The 19,154-nt window shown below is 36.1% G+C and overlaps 2 protein-coding genes across 2 annotated transcripts; both read right to left on the bottom strand.

The window, feature by feature from the left end:
- Nucleotides 1-2,594: 2,594 nt before the first annotated feature.
- Nucleotides 2,595-7,950, bottom strand: LOC127435973 (retinaldehyde-binding protein 1-like). Its single transcript, XM_051689828.1, has 8 exons — nt 7,864-7,950; nt 7,390-7,426; nt 6,766-6,894; nt 5,565-5,769; nt 4,439-4,617; nt 4,071-4,229; nt 3,787-3,897; nt 2,595-3,466 (listed from the first exon to the last, which is right to left on the bottom strand). The coding sequence occupies exons 2-8, from the start codon at nt 7,399-7,401 to the stop codon at nt 3,338-3,340; spliced, it is 924 nt and encodes a 307-aa protein (XP_051545788.1). The 5' UTR covers nt 7,402-7,426; nt 7,864-7,950; the 3' UTR covers nt 2,595-3,337.
- A 6,634-nt stretch (nt 7,951-14,584) lies between these two features.
- LOC127436172 (apoptosis-enhancing nuclease-like) lies at nt 14,585-18,251 on the bottom strand. The gene is made up of 4 exons (XM_051690166.1): nt 18,183-18,251; nt 17,055-17,719; nt 16,740-16,940; nt 14,585-15,334 (listed from the first exon to the last, which is right to left on the bottom strand). The coding sequence occupies exons 2-4, from the start codon at nt 17,697-17,699 to the stop codon at nt 15,137-15,139; spliced, it is 1,044 nt and encodes a 347-aa protein (XP_051546126.1). The 5' UTR covers nt 17,700-17,719; nt 18,183-18,251; the 3' UTR covers nt 14,585-15,136.
- Nucleotides 18,252-19,154: the final 903 nt, after the last annotated feature.

The following is a 19,154-nucleotide window of genomic DNA, read 5'->3' as shown; positions in this document are numbered from 1 at the left end:
AAATAAGTGATACATTTTTTTGTTATTACTTCAGGGAAGAAGAAATTGTATCATTATCATCATCATCATCATCATCATCATCAAAAAAAAAAAAAAATTACACCTTTGCTCTTTCCGGTCAAAAATGACCAGGAGGACCAATGAATCCCATAGGAGGGTTAAGGAAATATGGGTCGCCTAATCTTAAACTCCTTTCCTTTGTGCTTCAACAAAGCTTTAAACGTTTATATATTTTTATATATAAACAACAGAAGACTTTTAAGCTTCATAGATGACTGAGGATGGAATTTTTGGCCTTTGAGTGCACATCTAATTTAGATTCCATTCTGTTAAAGGGATCATATCATCATTTTTTCAATCTTTTTTTTTCTTCTGAGGTCCACTTATAATTTCATTATAATTTTGCACCAAAAACAGTCGTAATTTATTTTTACATGACTATTTTCAACCCTCTCTCTAAATGGGCAGTTTCTGCCATTGTACCTTTAAAACTCTTATGCAAATTCCAACTTCGCATGTGAAATAAACTGTGCTAGGTAGATTACTTCTGAAATATAATCCAGTACTGATTACAAATTTCACAATTTAAATTGTAATTAGTAATGTAATCTAAACTTTTAGGTTACAATTAGGGAAATCTAATCTGATTACTTTTGGATTATTCATTGTATATTTAGAATCTATTCTAATCAAATTTGGAAATGTGGAAATCTATTCATTAATTTTAAATGTATCAATTAACACTGTTTTCATTAAACATTAGTGAATGAATGAATGTAGCATTTATATAGTGCTTTACAGATACTACACTCAAAGCGCTTTACACAGTGGACAGGGGACTCTCCTCAACCACCACCAGTGTGCAGTATCATCATGTAATCCATAAAAAGTAACTGTAATCTGATGAAGCACATTATAAAATGTAACAAAATCCAAAGTACAAGTACTAAATTTTTGTAATCTGATTACATAATCCAGATTACGTATAATCCGTTACTACCCAACACTGGTCATTCACCCTGAATATGCGTCCATATGCGCTGTTCTTAATTTTTTTTCTATGTTAACGTGTGCTAAATGGACGTCTTTGACCGTTGTGACACATCACACTGTTTTTCAACATCTCACACAGGAGCGGCACATTTTTTCGATGCTATGTCAGGATAAAAATTACATCAGCTTTCAAAACGCATCTCAAGACACCTTCGTTCACTGTGCTGTCTCTAGCTTTTTAGTGTTTTGCTTCTTTGAAGGTGCTGTTCTCTTTCCTTAACCCCTTACCTGGATGGACAAAGTCATTATTAGTTAACAAAACACTATCTGCCAGTGAGAGAAACACAGGCCACAGTAACACTATAGGAAACATAGTGTTTTACACTGTGCAATACAAAGCATTATTTTATAGTGTTTTCATTTCCTCTGAATTGAGGTCGGATGGTGAGAAGATGGTTTTTAAAGGTCCGACTCACCAGTGTTTGCTCTGGCATTCAGGAATTTGGAATGTGAGTGCAAGCACAGAAAAATAGTGCTGTTGGATTTGTAATATGTGTTTAAGCAGGTCACAGTAGGCTATATTTTGTGTAAAAAAAAAAACAAAACAAAAAAACATACTAAGCAAGACAAGGCTTCATGAATTGAAAGTTGCTGGAGCATAAAGCTAAAGGAGTTGGTCAAGAGGCTAAGATATGACAACTGTGCCCTTAAAACTAAAGTTTAAAACTGGGTGTCATTTTTTTATACACTATGTTCTATTTACTGTACTACGTTGATATTTAGTGATGTAAAAAGATGACAAATTATTTGCCATTTGAAAGTGTGCACATTATTATGTGAAAATTGGCCACACTTTCTCTTAAGTAGTCTTTTAGGTTGTTTTATCATGTTGTTTGGACATTTATTACATTGTATTAATAAAATTATCTCTTTATTAATGCTTCATCAGCACAGTTATTTTCAGTAAATGTATTTAATAAACAGTTTGCTGCAGATGGCGCTTCAACAAGAGGAACTAGATTATGTTGTTTGACAATGTCTCCCCCTACTGCCTTCTTATAAAGAACATAAATACAAAGATATTAAAGAGCACCTATTATGGTTTTTCAAATATTACCTTTCATGTAGTGTGTTATATAGCTGTTTGTGAATGTAAAAAAGTCTGCAATGTTTCAAAAATCAAAGTGCACGACAAATGGTTGCTTGCGAACAGCTTTGACCCGCCCTCAAACACTACACTAAGCAGTAGACCAATCACAACAGACTGGGACATCTGACCAATCAGAGCAGAGTATGCTCTCTGAAAGGAGGAGTTTAGAATGAATCCTTTAGAACGGATCATTGAACGAGTTGTTCTATGTTGTTATACATAAATCTACAAAAATATATATTTATTTAGTTGCTTTAAATTATCTTTTAATTATGTTTCATTAAATCCTAGTGTTTTTATTGCTCTCTAGCAGAGGGGTTTTGCTTTTCAACATGTCTAGACAGTCTGTATCACTCAATGACAATTGACAAAACATGAAATCATGAGACGTGTGTACAATAGGACTAACTGGTGGAAAAGAGAAAATGCATCAAACAAGAAAACGGTTTGACATTCAAATTGTTTATTTTAATTTAAAGGAAATAAGTAAATGATAATGTAATGAAGAAGTTATTATTTTAAGAGTGCACATAGTATCGAATTTCCCAGTTATTTTTTATTGCAATGTAGAACAGTTTTCACACACTTTTAAATTTCAATATAAAGTTTTCTATTCAGAACATAATACATGTTTGTAATTTATCTTTATCAAATTGACTGGGTTGAGTATTTTGCCATTCTCATTGTAAAAATGTTTTCATCATTGTGTTATAAGAACACTTTTGTTTTAATCCATTTAACTAGTCACAGTAATTTCTACTCATTCAACTTGATTTTCTTCATCAGTAAGTAAATTCAAAGTGGTGCAATGGACATATCACAGCACGTTATGACGCTACTTTGATTTGACTTCAAACTAAGGCAATTAAACAAAGTTTCTGGCCTCATAAATATGGATATCTGACCTCGGCCAGGTATTCCTATATTTTGGAGTCAAACTGAAAGCAGGGGCCTGCCCAAGATCAGCAAGGGCATCACATGCTGAGCAACATATGCTGTTGTCTGAGTTATCAATTATAATTCCTCTTTGATGACATCTGAGGCCTTTCCCATAGAGGCTGGCTGTTTTGCATGGAAAAATCTCAATGCTGCTGGGTTCACTCTCAGAAAAACATAAACATCTTTCAATGATTCTGTCATACAACATAACTACATACACACAGGCACATTCTTGTATGGTGACAGACAGCATGCTTAGTCAAAAAGATTTGCTGCTGTGGCCTTGCCGTCATATTTGGAGCCCTTCCCATCAAAGTCTGACGGCAGAATATCAGCATCAAACTCCTTGAAATAATTCTCCAATTCATCGCCATGGACAAACACCTTCAAACACAAAGTCAGAATCAGTTTTTCACACTCAAATTTTAAAGCTCACCATTTACACATACTGTTGCCTAACTGCCAAAAATTGGTCTATTTTTTCAGATAACACCCCAAATAAAAAAAAGACTTCAATTATTCATAAATAATATTGTATATGTTTACAATCTTAAAATGAGTAGTATTTTCTTTTTTAAATTATTGTCCTAAATTTGTAAGCATGTGATTCTGGTTCTCTTCACTCTCTCTCTCTCATTATTTTATTCTACTAGATAGCAGCAAGTACTAGAAAAAATTGTTTTTCCTCTATTGTAGGCACTCACCCTTTCCAGCAGTTTGCTCTTCATCAGGGGTTTGACCACATTGTAAGTGGTGGTGAAGTACCAGGGCTGGTGGATAAAGTGCACTGCTTTGAAACGTGCAGGGAAGGAGTCCTGCCATACACAAGCAGAAATTCAAATAAGGTATCAGCATGTGGAAACATGGACATGTCTCACTAATGAATTTATAGGCTATGAAAGTTGATGAGTTCACATATGTTTATGTGAGGCTAAATTTGTAGAATGTGTGTTAAAACCCAAGAGCTATTTTTCTGTAAGATAATCACCTGCAGCATGTCCACCATTTTCTTCAGCTCTGTGGGCTTGATGCCAGAGGCCTGCTGCATGGTGAAGCCCTTGAAGTTCTCAATAATACAAAACCCATTAATCTGAGTCTCCTCATTTTCCAGAAGCTTCTCCAGGATCACACAATAAGCTCTGAGGATCTAGAGCAAAGTGGGGATCACTTTCAGTATATAATTCGGGCCTATTTTTGCATAGTGAAAGTGGTACTTAGGCAAGCCTAAATAAATCTCAGTTAAGTGTCATCTTTTTATTGAAAATGTGTTTCAAACAATTCAGAAACTTTCAACATGCCAATCTTCTTCCAGTCCAATTTATCATCAAGAACATCAGCATTGTCAAAAACATGTACCTCATCAAAGGTGATCTCCTCGTAGTCCCAGTTCTCAATGTTGAAGAGCAGCACCACACGGCCATATTTGTCTCTGCTTGACAGGATTCCTGGGTACCCGGCCTCAATGGTGCTGCGTACTGCCTCTGGGGTCAGGTTTTCAAATAGCTCAGGATAGTCCCGCCTGAAGCGCACATAACCTTACAGAAAATAAAATTCACAATAATGGTTGTTTTAGGGTGAATAGCATTTTGGCCTCCTTACCGAAGGTACTATTCTTTGTAAAGCTGCTTTGGAACTATTTTAATTATTAAAAAAGCTATACAAACACATTTGAATTGAATTGGTACATTCGGTGGAGATGGAGACAAACATTAACAGGATAGTTCACCCAAAAATTAAAATTCTCTCATCATTTACTCACTTTCATGCCATCCCAGATGTGCATGACTTTCTTTCTTCTGCTGAACACAAACAAAGATTTTTTGAAGAATATTTCAGCGTTGTAGGTCCATACCATGTAAGTGAATGATGGCCAGAACTTTGAAGGTCTAAAAAGCACATAAAGGCTTCATAAAAGTAACCCATATGACTCCAGTAGTTAAATCCATGTCTTCAGAAGCAATATGATAGATTTGGGTGAGAAACAAATACATATTTATGTCCTTTTTTTAATATAAATCTCCACTTTCACATTCTTCTTATTTTGTTTTTGTCATTCGCATTCTTCTTGCATATCACCACCTACTGGGCAGGGAGGAATATTACTATTAAAAAAGGACTTAAATATTGATCTGTTTTTCACCCACACCTATCATTACACTTCTGAAGATATGGATTTATCCACTGGAGTTGTGAAGACTACATTTATGCTGCCATTAAGTGCTTTTTGGACCTTCAGAGTTCTGGCCACCATTCATTTGCATTGTATGGACCTACAGAGCTGAAATATTCGTCTATATTTGTTTGTGTTCAGCAGAAGAAAGAAAGTCATACACATATTGGATGGCATGAGGGTGAGTAAATGAGAATTGTAATTTTTGGGTGAACTATCCATTTAACCAAACTTGTCATGGACATCAAAGCAGCTATTGTAATGATGAAAACCCTTCTGCACAGTTCTACGAGGCCCATGTTAGTTGCTTACCCTTCATTAGTTCATAGGCTCTGTTAACTTCATATTTCCTGGCTCGGATGAACCTCACCAGCACGCCATCTGGTTTTGCCCCAAAAGTGTCCTGGACACCTTTGGCAATGTCATCTTCAGAGTCTGCTTTTTCTTTCATAATACCTCTGAGTTCCTTTACAGCTTCCACACGCTTCTCAGCAGTCTCATTCAGCTCATCTTTAGCCTATAGTGACATCATAATGAGATCCTACATCAGAATTAATGCGTAAAATGACACTTTTGTTCTTAAAGCAACAGTGTCAGTGAGTTTGTTGTCAATCAGGTATTTGAGTGAATTTTAATTTTTAAAATGTTCTATTTAATATAATATATAATATAAAATTAATATCTGTAATATACACTCACTGAGCACTTTATTATGTACAAATGCACACCTACTAATTAATGCGATTATCTAATCAGCCAATAGTGTGGCAGCAGTGCAATGCATAAAATCATACAGATACAGGTCAGGAGCTTCAGTTAATGTTCACATCAACCATCAGAATGGGGAAAAATGTGATCTTAGTGATTTAGACCGTGGCATGATTGTTGGTGACAGACGGGCTGGTTTGAGTATTTCTGTAACTGCTTCTGTGCATTTCATGCACAACAGTCTCTAGAATTTATTAGGACCATAGTGTTCCTAATAAAGTGCTCAGTGAGAGTATTAACGTAACATAAATATCTCTTGCAAAGCTCGCCACCATGATGCTAGTTATGAGTGGTAGCCAAGAAGACATTTCTATGTGGTTGCTAAGGTGTTTAACGTGTTTCTATGTGTTTTCTAGGGTGTTCTGAGTGGTTGGTTGTTGTTACAGTAGATTGTTGCAAGGGTGTTTTGTGTGCTTGCTGAGGGGTTGTTTTCTGGCCCAAGTCACAAGAGTTCACCACCAAATCAATATAAATCTATTAGATGTTTTGCTTAGCGCTTTTCAATAAGCCGCAAGATTTGGGGTATCATTTATTTCCAAAGCAAAAACAGGTTAGTTACCTAACAAAGCTTAATACTTAGGGTTAGGGGTTTGTTCAAATCCCTGACCCCAAGTAGGCGCAACAGTAAAAATTATGATTGCCTTAGCAAGTGCCGCTTTTAAGCAGCTGTAGTGATTTCATTTTTAGACAGTTAGCTGTATTCACTTTCAGAGTCTATTTGTTTACATTAAAGACTTTGGCACACCTTCTGCACTGTGTGATCAGGTAGCTGGGCGCAGGATCCAAACACGGGCCCGTGATCTTTGACTGTGAGGTGCTCCAGTTTAGCTCTGAGGGCCTGTTCCTCCTCGGACACCATCCGGAATGTTCCACTCTATGTACAGTTATAGAAAAAATACAACATACAGGATAAGCCACATGAAAACATCTTAATCCTGATCTTGAGGCAACACATAATTTAGTAGTCCTTATCAATGGAAGCTAGTGTAGACCAATGCTAAGCTCCCTCACATGAATTGTGTAAAGCCTGGTAAACCTCTGTCTAAGATTGGAGATAAGCTGCTAATTCTAGTTGCTCTATCCCTCCTCTAATAGCTGCCTTGTTCTCAACACATTTGTTCACTAAATTGTACAAATGAGTAGAGGTTTGGAATAACTTGGGTTCAAGCCGGGTGAGATCACATAATGCGTGACATACTGTTACAAGGTCTTAATACTGTTGAATACGATGTTTTGCTGTTACAAATTTCAATTCTCTTTCATACTGATGTCAGACATCAGAAAACTTGTTTGTTCTTGAACATCATGGGTCAGTCAAAAGCACATTCAACACTGAATGCATCTTATAAAGAAATGAAAATGTACTTACAACAACAGCCATTGCTTCGGATGCTTAGTGCAACGTTCTGTGGATAGAGAGATATTTATTTAACATTAGAAGAATCCTTCCAGTCCAACAATAAAAATGTTGTCTGATATAAAGAGCTCAGTTTTGCTAAATCATATAGGCTGACCATAATTTGTACTAATGATGAAAATTGAGTTGAAACTCTGAAAACTCATTAAATTGAGTAGAAATTACAGAAATGATTGTGTCAAGTTAAATGGATGGATATGCAGATGTTGTTAAAACATAATGATGAAAACATGCAAAGTTAAAACCCTAATTCATCCTTGTTACAATAAAAAAGAACAGAGAATTATCCATCTTCATCATCACCATCAATATTTTAAAAGATTTCAATACATCAGTATGAGCAACATATATCCTAAATTACATAACCAAGTGAATTATTCCTATATGATACACTATCCTAGGGTAGCATATAAATGTAACACTTACCTGGCACAATGTGGTGCTACTGAAAGTCACTAAAACTGTGTGAGGTGAGCAACTGCAGGCTTTAATCATTTGTAGTGTAACCACTGATGGATTAACACCGTCATATGAGATTATGCAGAGCAGATTTTATGTTAATCAGCGAAAAACATTGGGAAAAGGAGAAAAGAGAACATTGACCAACAGCTAGCAGCCAATAGCATCGTGGCCCTCATACAGAGTTTGCCCTTTTAATCTGGTCAAGGGAACATTCTCTTGCCCTAATCTTAGTCTGAAAAATAAAAAGGTAAAAATATAGCATCCAGAAACATTACAAAGGGTCAGAACAGGAAAGGGTGTGTCAGGTTTGAGGTTAAATGTGAGGAGAATGCATTCTTTCCACTGACCAATAAGATTTGACTGGATTCCAGTACTGGAAGCTATTGTTACTCAGTGTGTTGGCAATGTGAATAGTGTCTGGAAATAGATTCAGACCGTAAATATAAAGCCATGTACACGTATGTAATGACATGAATGTAGGCTTTTCCACTAGAAGCTGATACAAAAAATATTCTAATGGTATAGGGCATTACATTTTGCGGTTTAATTGAATTTATTGTCTGGATTTAAATGAATATTCTGGCTTCAATACAAGTTAAGATCAATTAACAGCATTTGTGGCATAATGTTGATAACCACAAAAAATAATTTAGACTTGTCCCTCCTTTTCTTAAAAAAAAAAAAATAACAAAAATCTTGGTTACAGTGAGGCACTTACAATGGAAGTGAATGGGGCTAATCAGTAAACACTGAAGTACTCACTGTTTCAAAAATATGACCACAAGATGTAAACAATATGCATGTTAACATGGTTTTAATGTGATAAAATTCTGTGTAAATTCTGTGTAAAGCTATATTCAATTTTACAACTTTGTTGCCATGACGACGTAATGCTGTAAGCCCTAAAGCCGTAAAGCAACGATTTAAACAACTTTACAGCTCAAATAATACACAAGTTTTAACAGAAGAATTAATGTAAGTGCTATTATAAAATTAATTAGATTTACATTTCTGCCTTTAAACCCTCCAAAAAATTTTCCCATTTACTTCCCTTGTCGTTGCCTTGCTGTAACCTTGATTTTTGCTTCTTCTTTTTTTTTTAAGAAAAGGAGGGACGAGGCGAAATTATTTTTTATGTGGTACTCAACATTATGCCACAAATGCTGTCGACTGAGGCCATTTAAGCCCACCGGCAACTATAGTTGCCGCAGGGTATAGTTGTCAATTCCTTTTGTAAGTATTTTTCTAGATGTTATCCATGTTTTATATCTCAGTGACATGCAAACAAACAACCAAATAAAGGATTTCAAGAAAAAAAAAAAATGGTATTCACTTCCTTCCTGTCACATGAGGCTGTCAGCTTCCTACCCCTACTTCCAGGAAGCATGGAAACCCTCCCAATGTAAGGTAATTTTCATGTTACTATTAAGTATTTTTTGTTGATATATATATATCTACATAATCATGAAGGTCTCTAGAATTACCCAAACAAAACAAATCTTACAAGAGATCTATCGTTTTTTGTATACTTAGTCAAAACTCCAAGCAGCAACTATAGTTGCCAGCGGGCAAATGCCTTGTAAGTACATATATCATGGAGAAATGGGGTATACTGTGTTAATAGGTTAATAAATCAAGGTTATTGGGCTTGTTTAGTGCTTTTTGCTTTTATAATATCCCACCTAAACATAACTTAAAGCATGGGATTAATTGCTGTAGGTTATCTTTTTCTCCCTTTTATGATATTATGTCTTGTAAGGGGCAAAATATTGAGGCCCCTTCATCCAGTTTGGATGCGTTTCATTCTAATCGGTCAAGGACCCTAATTATTTTTATGACTAGTAGCTTATGATTCCATTATAATGTTGAAATTCAGACAAGTAATGAGTTTACATTTACATTATTATATGAAATCACCTACTTCAGTCAGCAATTGAATACTATGGGCCTCTGATTTTAAAAAAAAGAAAGAAAAAATAAATTCTTTATTTTCTTTCAGGTATACCTTGGCAGAGGTTTTGATTATTCTTGATGCAGATAATCCCCCTGCAACTATCTCAAATGTTACAGTTGTGCCGGAGTCTGAGAAGAAAGCTCATGACACAGATTGTGACAGAGATGGATCTGATGATGAGGTGGCATGTGATTACAAACGCCTACCATCAAGGTTACTTAAAGGAAAGGGCTTAATCTCTGATGATGCTTTTTAACTACACCTCCTTGACAATGCAGATATACCTGAATGTCCTGCGGCCTTTGTGAGTGCATCCACAGAGCCAAGCATCATCAGTGCTGTTGAGGAAAATGAAAGAAGTCCAACAAACCCTGGACCCATACTAAAGAAAATCAAAAACAAAGAGCGGAAGTTCAAGAAAATGAAGACAGATGCCAAAAAAACAATACAGGCTAAGCGTCATCAACTCTCTCCCTATCAACCCAAGCCAACCAATCCCATCATCACGTCATCTTTCTCACATTCTATCCCAAATCACTATGGGATATCACCCTGGAAATGTCAAATATGTATGCAGCACAGAAAGGTGCCACCCTCAATCTGACTGATGAAGAGCTCCTAACATTCTATGGCATTCTTTTGACCACTGGGTACAACTCAGTCAAGACGACGTCTTCTTTGGTCAGACGACAAAGATGTCAACAACAAAAGCATTAAAGAAGCTATGTGGAGGAACAGATTTGATGAAATAATGGCTTCCATTCATGTTGTGGAAAACATGAATGTCCCGTGTTTGAGGAGCTGAATAAAGTCACCAAAAACATGACTATTCAGGAATATCTGGCAGTGGATTAGATGATGGAGTACTTTGGTAAGCATGGATGCAAGCAGTTTATCAGGGGGAAGCCCACTCGCGTTGGCTATGATGAGTCTTACATCCTCAGCTGGATTTGTCTACAAGATGGAGCCATATGCAGGTAGCCACACTTGACTCATTGAAACTGGACTAGGTCAGGGTCCAATTGTGGTTCTTGGCTTGGCAGGGAAAGCTGGAGTGCCACCTGAATGCAAGTTCTATCATGACAACCTATTCACAACCCTCACCCTGGTTGATGAGATGACCAAAAGGGGCTACGGCAGCTGTGGCACACTTCAGGAAAATCGTCTCTTTGATATCCCACTGACACCAGCAAAGAGTTTCCTGAAGACCTCAGAGTCATTCACTCAGGAGTACATTTTTTGGGGGTTTGCAGTGAATGTTCTTACAATTTTATACATAATAAATTTGTTTATGAATAAAGATTGATCTGTTGAAAGCAGTTATTTTGAGTTAGATGCCAAATGTTCTCCTCCTGTTCAAATTTGACATTGAAGGGGTGCATACAACATATTTGCCCATCAGCACCTATAGTTGCCGCACATTCAAATATAATTTTCAAGAAAAGAAAAAAAGAAAAAAAAACTGGGGAAAATAAATGCAGAACATGTTCATATAGGACACTATTAACACGACTATATGCATGAAACCATTCAGAAAAATTTGGGCACAAATGGGTTAACTTGTATTGAACCCGGAATATTCCTTTAAAACTCACCTTTTAAATAATCAATAATGGGTATTTGACACTGCACGTCAAACAACTTTTTTAATCAACATAATTTAACATTTATGTATCAGTTTGAATCAACTTTTTCCTTTTTTTAAAAGTATATATACATACACTGGCAGCCAAAAGTTTGGAATAATGCACAGATTTAGCTCTTACTGAAAGAAATTGGTACTTTTATTCACCAGTGTGAAGTGGCATTCAACTGATCACAATGTATAGTTAGGACATTAATAATGTGAAAAATTACTATTACAATTTGAACACAAATGTTCATATCTTCTTAAACTACTTCAAAGAGTTCTCATCAAAAAATCCTCCATGTGAGGTAATGACAGCTTTGCAGATCCTTGGCATTCTAGCTGTCTGTTTGTTCAGATACCGCACGCTTCCTGTAGCACTTGCCATAGATGTGGCTGTCTTGTCGGGCACTTCTCGCACACCTTACAGTCTAGCTGATCCCACAAAAGCTCAATGGGCTTAAGATCCATCCACTCTTTTCCAATTATCTGTTGTTCAATGTCTGTGTTTCTTTGCCCACTCTAACCTTTTCTTTTTGTTTTTCTGTTTCAAAAGTGGCTTTTCTTTGCAATTCTTCCCATAAGGCCTGCACCCCTGAGTCTTCTCTTTACTGTTGTACATGAAACTGGTGTTGAGTGGGTAGAATTCAATGAAGCTGTCAGCTGAGGACATGTGATGTGTCTATTTCTCAAACTAGAGACTCTGATGTACTTAACCTCTTGTTTAGTTGTACATCTGGCCTTCCACATCTCTTTCTGTCCTTGTTAGAGCCAGTTGTCCTTTGTCTTCGAAGACTGTAGTGTACACCTTTGTATGAAATCTTCAGTTTTTTGGCAATTTCAAGCATTGTATAGCCTTCGTTCCTCAAAACAATGATTGACTGACGAGTTTCTTGAGAAAGCTGTTTCTTTTTTGCCATTTCTGACCTAATATTTGCCTAAAGACATGACAGTCTATTGCATACAGTGGCAACTCAAAAATAAACACAAAGACAATGTTAAGCTTCATTTAATGAACCAAATAGCTTTCAACTGTGTTTTATATAATGGCAAGTGAGTTTCTAGTACCAGATTAGCAATTTAGCATGATTACTCAAGGATAAGGTGTTGGAGTGATGGCTCCTGGAAATGGGGCCTGTCTAGATTTGATCGAAAATGACTTTTTTCAAATAGTAATGGTGCTGTTTTTCACATCAGTAATGTCCTGACTATACTTTGTGATCAGCTGAATACCACTTAGGTGAATTAAAGTACCAATTTCCTTCCAGAAAGTCTCTGTTAATTTAATCTATCAAAATGCAGTTACTTCACATTTTGTCAAAATTAAGTTATGACTGAAATCAGGATCAGAGAAAACTGAGTGAGAGTGTTTTATAATCCACAGTTGTCTGGACAATCAAAAAACTTTGAAGCCATTTCTCCGTTTCAGTGTTGGCATTGCTACCAGTTTGACTTTGTAGGACAAAATACTGTGGATAATTATGTAGAGGTGGGTCTGGGCCATTTATGTCACAAAGAGCTCAAATCAGTAAACACAAAGTTAGGTTTTAGTTTAAGTAACCAGCGGTTTGCATCCAGATGCCAAAAATGCTCGTCATCCTTCTTTACTGCACCTTCTTACGTCACCACAATGTATCCACAGACACAATGACCAATGGGGTGGCCATAATTCCATAAAGCAGGATTTAGCCTTTCAATGCAGGGGTGTTTAAGTAAGATTGCAATACAATGCCTGTCTCTGTGCTCCCAGAGCCGCTCAGCATCTAGTCTATGTTAGGACTCTTGGGTAAAATATCTCACTATTGGTGCTATCAAAGAAAAGCTTGATGGCAAGGTAACAGGACTATATGTGAATTGTGTTTTGCCTGTGATGGTTTACTTACTCTTTTCTATGCAGAATGTTTAGACCATTTACCATTCATGCAGCAGAATAAGACATCATAGTTTTATTTCAAACCAACCTTCATTTTGTCCTACCAAGATTTTGCCTCATGCCATGGTGATTTTAGCAGCTGTTAAAACCAAACTAGTCCATTGCTTTGAAATGTGCATCTTAAGAAATACAGCTATTGTGAGACACATTATGAAGCAGTTTAACAAAGCTGGCAGTAACCACGTTTTGCAGTGTGACCTCAAGCCTGTTAGATCATTGAGGCCATTAGGATTGAGAGGGTTTACGTCACTGGATTAGTCTCATATGCTACTACTGATAATTGAGATTGTATTGGTTGTCAAAAACAATACTATGACAAAAGCCCTATTTCAGATAACATAGATACAGGACCATTTGCCTTGCCATAAACATGTCACAAAAGACATTGACTTCTGAAGAATTATTAATCACTGCAAAGCACTGTATTTGAGATGGGTGCAGTGTGAAAGTATAAAAAAGCAAGCTAAAGTGAAAGACAAATAATAGAACAGTTGTGGCTAAAGAATGTAGTTTGTCAATCACTGTTGGCAGCTGTAATGCATCCTCTATATTTTATGTGCGAGACAAAATTGTAGTATTTAAAGACCAATAAACTTACAAGCAATTAGACATTTTTAAAGGGATATATGAACAGCAGCCTAAATAAACACCACTAATTACAATCCTAACAATTCAAAAATGAAGTCATAACCCAGGGATATTCTAGATTTACAGTTAAACTTTAGGCTGTAGGAGTCCTCACCTGATTAAGCAACATATGTTTTTAGTGTTGTATATTACGTCATAAAAGCTCTATTACATAAAAACCACCACCACCACTTGGTAACAAAAAAGTTGGAAAACAAGTGACTCTAAAGATATCCCTGGTAAATTCATAAAAATATGTACATATACTGAAAGAAACTGATATTGAATATTTTTAGTCCATATCCAATTATGGCAATAGTTGCTTAACTTAAATCCACACAAATTAAGAACATATATTGAAAGAAATTGATATTGACTATTTGTAGGTCTTCTCTAATTGTGGCAATAGTTGCTCCTCAACTTCAATCCACACAAATTAAGAAAACATAATGTTCATCAAATCCAAACATGATACGATGTTTAAATGATCAACACCCGAGTAACCAGTTTTATGCTATGAATAAGAATGAGGTAAGCTAATGAATCATTGTATATCCATAATCTTTATTTAGACAAAGTAACCAAACTTTACACATGAAACAATCTTTCTTGGATGAAAGCATTTTCAGTAAAACAATGGGAGTAATATGCAAAATGTGTCACATTAATATTATACCTTGGTAATTTTGATCATACAAAAGAAAACTCAAAATGGAGTTTCCTAAAATACAGTCTCTGTGTAGATTAAACTTGAAGTTAAGACAATCATTCTTAAACTTTATTATTACTAACTGTTAATTTTAAAACCCCTTAATGAACATCAACATTTACAAATGTAAAGTTTTGAAGTGATGTGTGATGACCACCATCACAGAACAGTGATAAATAAGCTTCATGTGCAACAGTTCAGTTTAAAATTTTCCGTTTTTTCAGAGCAAGACCTAAGTAATTTGGCCTTAATAAACATTAACATGTTAAGTGTCAAGTCTGCTGTTTAAATAATATATTAAACAGAACTAAATAACAGAAGAACACTAAACACATTTTTTTTATACTAGCTTTGAGGTTAATGGCACCATAATACTGGTTCTTGGTCTTACGGACTGCAATCCATCATACTTTCTGGCCAATACTGGTCCTGCATGTAGTGCTCCAGGGAGTTGTTGGGTTCTGAGATATGGTCAGTGTTTGAATCTTGGGGCAGGAAGTCCTTTTCCCACTGGTCCTCTACCAGCTTGTACAGGTCCAGAGCAGCACGAGCATCTTCTACAGAGCAGTGACCCAACCTGCCAACCTGATCAAGAAATATTCAGTATATACACTGTAAGCAGCAGTAAAAACATACTGCCAACACCCACCAAGCTTAATTGTCCTACATCATATAAAAGTAACATTTGAGAAAAAGATCACACTATAACAGGGTCAATGACGTGACTCATTTTTTGTCCAGATCTATTATTCACAAACACATTTAAAATTAAAAACAATTACTTAAATACACCTCTTTGATGAATTTCAGTTTAGTCATTGTGATATATTTTCTGAGGCTTAATGTCAAAACTCTTTTGTGGTGTAACAGTACAGAGACTGTTAAAAAAAAAAAGTTCAGAATAATCCTTTAATATTATATATATATATATAAGCAGTGAAACCATTTTGTTTTAAAATTATTTATATTTGAAAAACTTTTGTCCACCAAATCAAAGTCATGTGTTTTAACCTACATGTAGGTAGCCATTCTGTTGTCATGTGACTAAATAAATAAAGAGGATCCTTTAGGCCACGTCCACACTAATACGTTTTCGTTTCAAAATGCATCTTTTTCTCTACGTTTTGGCCTTCTGTCCATACTGAGATGGCTTTTTAACAGCAAAAACTGAGCTTTTCAAAAACTCTCCCAAATGGAAAAATTTAAAAACACCACCTTGGTGTTGTCTTTCTTTCCTTTTTAACACCATGCCAGCTTCTATGGCTATATTCATGGCAAGAGCCAGTTTAGTTATTCAAGAGTAAAACTAAAAAAGGTGTTTCAGATTAAACCTTAAAACTAAACCTTGGTGTTGTAGTGTGGACAGGGAAAAAGGAGATATCTGAAACAAGGACGTATTTCTTGTCATGTGATCCATTCAACCCAAAACAATCAAGATGGTGGCCCATGTTGTAGCAGCGTTGTTGTGCCTGCTATCCAATTTGATAGCATTGTTAAAGTTAAATGTAACTTTTTACAAACTTCACACTGCTTCATTCTAAGGTGACAGGAAGTTAACTCAGAATTGCTGTCTGGTGACGGAACACGAAGACAATTGGATTTCAGACCATACACGGAACGGAGATTTTGTGCATGCGCAGTATGAAGATTTAAGCGTTTTCTTACGTTTCGGATAAATGGATGCAACTTTTGGAAACTGCTTGAAAATGGCAGTAAGGATGGTGTGAAGTCAAGACTGTGTGTAAAGTAAAAGAATTGATGTATTCAAGTTGCAAGGACAGCATTTTACTTGGTTTCACCACGACATTTGTAGAAAATTTGGTTTTTCAAAAATTTGTGAAACCAACATGGACACAAAGACTACACAGATTTTAGCCTATATATATATTTTTTTTTTTTTTTTTTTTTTAAGCGATTTCTCATTTTATCACCTTGGACAACCTTATTTGTCAATGACCTAACAATGAACTCATCTGTCGCACGATCTTACCTGTATGGTCCTATTGAGAAGTTTCCGAGCTAGTTTCTTCAAAGAGATGTTGCACCTGTCAGAAGCAACATACAGCTCCCGAAGCCAGCTACAGGTGCAGGTATCCCTAACCAAGTGTACAGGGACAAAGATGTCCAGACCGAAGAAGTCATTCCATAAGGCATGACCAATAATAACCTTCCCTTTGAGTATGTCAATAATCTATGGAAAGTAAAAAAGTACATGGTGTTATTTTCTAACAAATACAGAAAACCAGAAAGTCAGTGAAAGTGCTTAGTGCACCACCTAAGACAACAGCAGTGAACCAATTTTCACCTCGTTCTGAGCATCCTCAAAGGGCACTGCTTGTGCTAAATGATGTTTCCTAATGCCACTCCATCTTGTGCGGTAGTCTGTGACCGGCTGCTGAGGTAAAATATATTTATCATAAATAACACTACCGTAATAATTTACAATGCTGCAGCGTGCAACTTCACTACAGTGGCCGCCAGGTCCAGTGCCAACCATTTCACAGTCCAGAGCTACTAGCTTTGAGTGGTCGATTCCCACACATGGCGAACTCCTGCCACTAGTAGGAGGACTAGTCTCAGATGAAAAGCCACTATCCACCTCCCAGCGGTCACTGACCAATAATGCTGACTCAGCTTCACCCGTCCCTGCCAGTGGGGTTATTTTAGGCCTTTTGATTTGCACATGATTTGTCTGTTCCAATAAATCATCACTAGGTTTAATAAATTCTGTCTTGTTTTCCAAAAGCTTGTTTGACTTTCTCTTGGTTCCTCTTCTCTGGTCACATGACATTTCAGGAGATTCCATGGCGCAGTCTTTAATTTTGCTCTTTTTCCTTCTTCTACGTTCCCTGGTTTGATGTAAAATTGTAGTTGTTTCTTCATTGGGGGCCGGAAATATATTCTGGTCCACACCATGGCTGGTGAGGTGACTACATGGTAAAGTAGACATTATGTCACCTTGTTTTACATCTGTCAATAAAGAACATACAATTGTCAGCAATTGTGGACGTTGTATATGGTATAATGAATGCAAAAACATAAAAGTAATACGCCTCTGTACTAAGAGGTACAACTGTGATTTAAAAAAAGGTCGTAAGTAAAGCTAGCCAAGCTAGCAAATTAGCTAATAAGCCACGAGCAATATCGACTTTAAAATCGATTAGATAGAAAAAGAGTCTAAAATTAGCATCTTAAATTTTGATGGCCTGAAACTGACAACTATTCTCTATATGAATCTGATAAGTTATTACAGTCGTAACTATGATAATTCAATGAAGTCACTCAGCACTGGCTAATCACATTGGCCATGAAACAAGCACTTAGTTTCCCAGTTATCACGTTGTTCCACGTTTAACATAAATAACACCTAAATTCCTGGTATGTATTCCGAAAACATCATAAAACTTCAATAATTCGGGACATTAGCACATACCTCTGCGTACACGTGGACCCGGTAAGCAGCTGCAGCACAAGCTGTGAGGACATGCCGAGACAAAACCCAAATCCCATAATTTGATTGGTCGACCCGTTTGAGTCTCATCAAATTCTGATTGGTCAAAACAAACGTCAGCGCGCCAAACACAGTTCGAAGCTATGGCGTATTTAAAGACACAGAGCAACATTTATCGTCAAAAGACTTTTGATTTGTTTGAAAAGTTTTGATTTCCCTGTACGGATTTTTATTTACACATATAAATATTTATGTGACAGCATTTTACAGGGGGCTCTGCATTCATAGCGTTTTAAAATTAATAATCGTTTTGGTGGAATAAATGGGTACAATGAGCAACTTCAGGAATCAGGATAAAACACTTTACTATTCACTAAAAATAGTTGCGATAAATTACCTTTATATTACCTTTATATTTGAAATTAAAAACAATACCCAGCTTTATTTTTAGACAGATATTGCTTTCGTAGACAAGACTGAATATGATTTGATGTATTACCGTTTTTAAAGGAATATTCCGGGTGCAGTGCAAGTTAAAATCAATTGACAGCATTTGTGACATAATATTGATAAACACAAAAATTAATTTGGACTTGACCCTCCTTTTCTTTTAAAAAAGCAAAAGTCTTGCAGTGGAAGTGAATGGGGCCAATTTCTGTAGGGTTTAAAGGCAGCAATGTGAAGGGTATAGGTTTATAACAGCACTTACATTTATTCTTATGTTAAATCTCATGTAATATTTGAGCTGTAAGTTGTTTTTACGGTCGTTTTAGGGTTGGCAGTGATATGTTGTCATGGCAATAAATAAAAAATGTAATATAACTTTACACAACTAAGGTTACTAAGCCATTTTATTACACTACAGTTATGTTAACATGCATATTGTTTAAGGCTTGTGGCTATACTTTTAAAACAGTGAGTATTTTAATGTTTACGGTGGCCCCATTCACTTCC

This window comes from Myxocyprinus asiaticus, chromosome 46 (assembly GCF_019703515.2).
Source record: "Myxocyprinus asiaticus isolate MX2 ecotype Aquarium Trade chromosome 46, UBuf_Myxa_2, whole genome shotgun sequence".
Classification (NCBI taxonomy): Eukaryota; Metazoa; Chordata; class Actinopteri; order Cypriniformes; family Catostomidae; genus Myxocyprinus; species Myxocyprinus asiaticus.
This window is presented reverse-complemented; position numbering and strand designations above follow the sequence as displayed.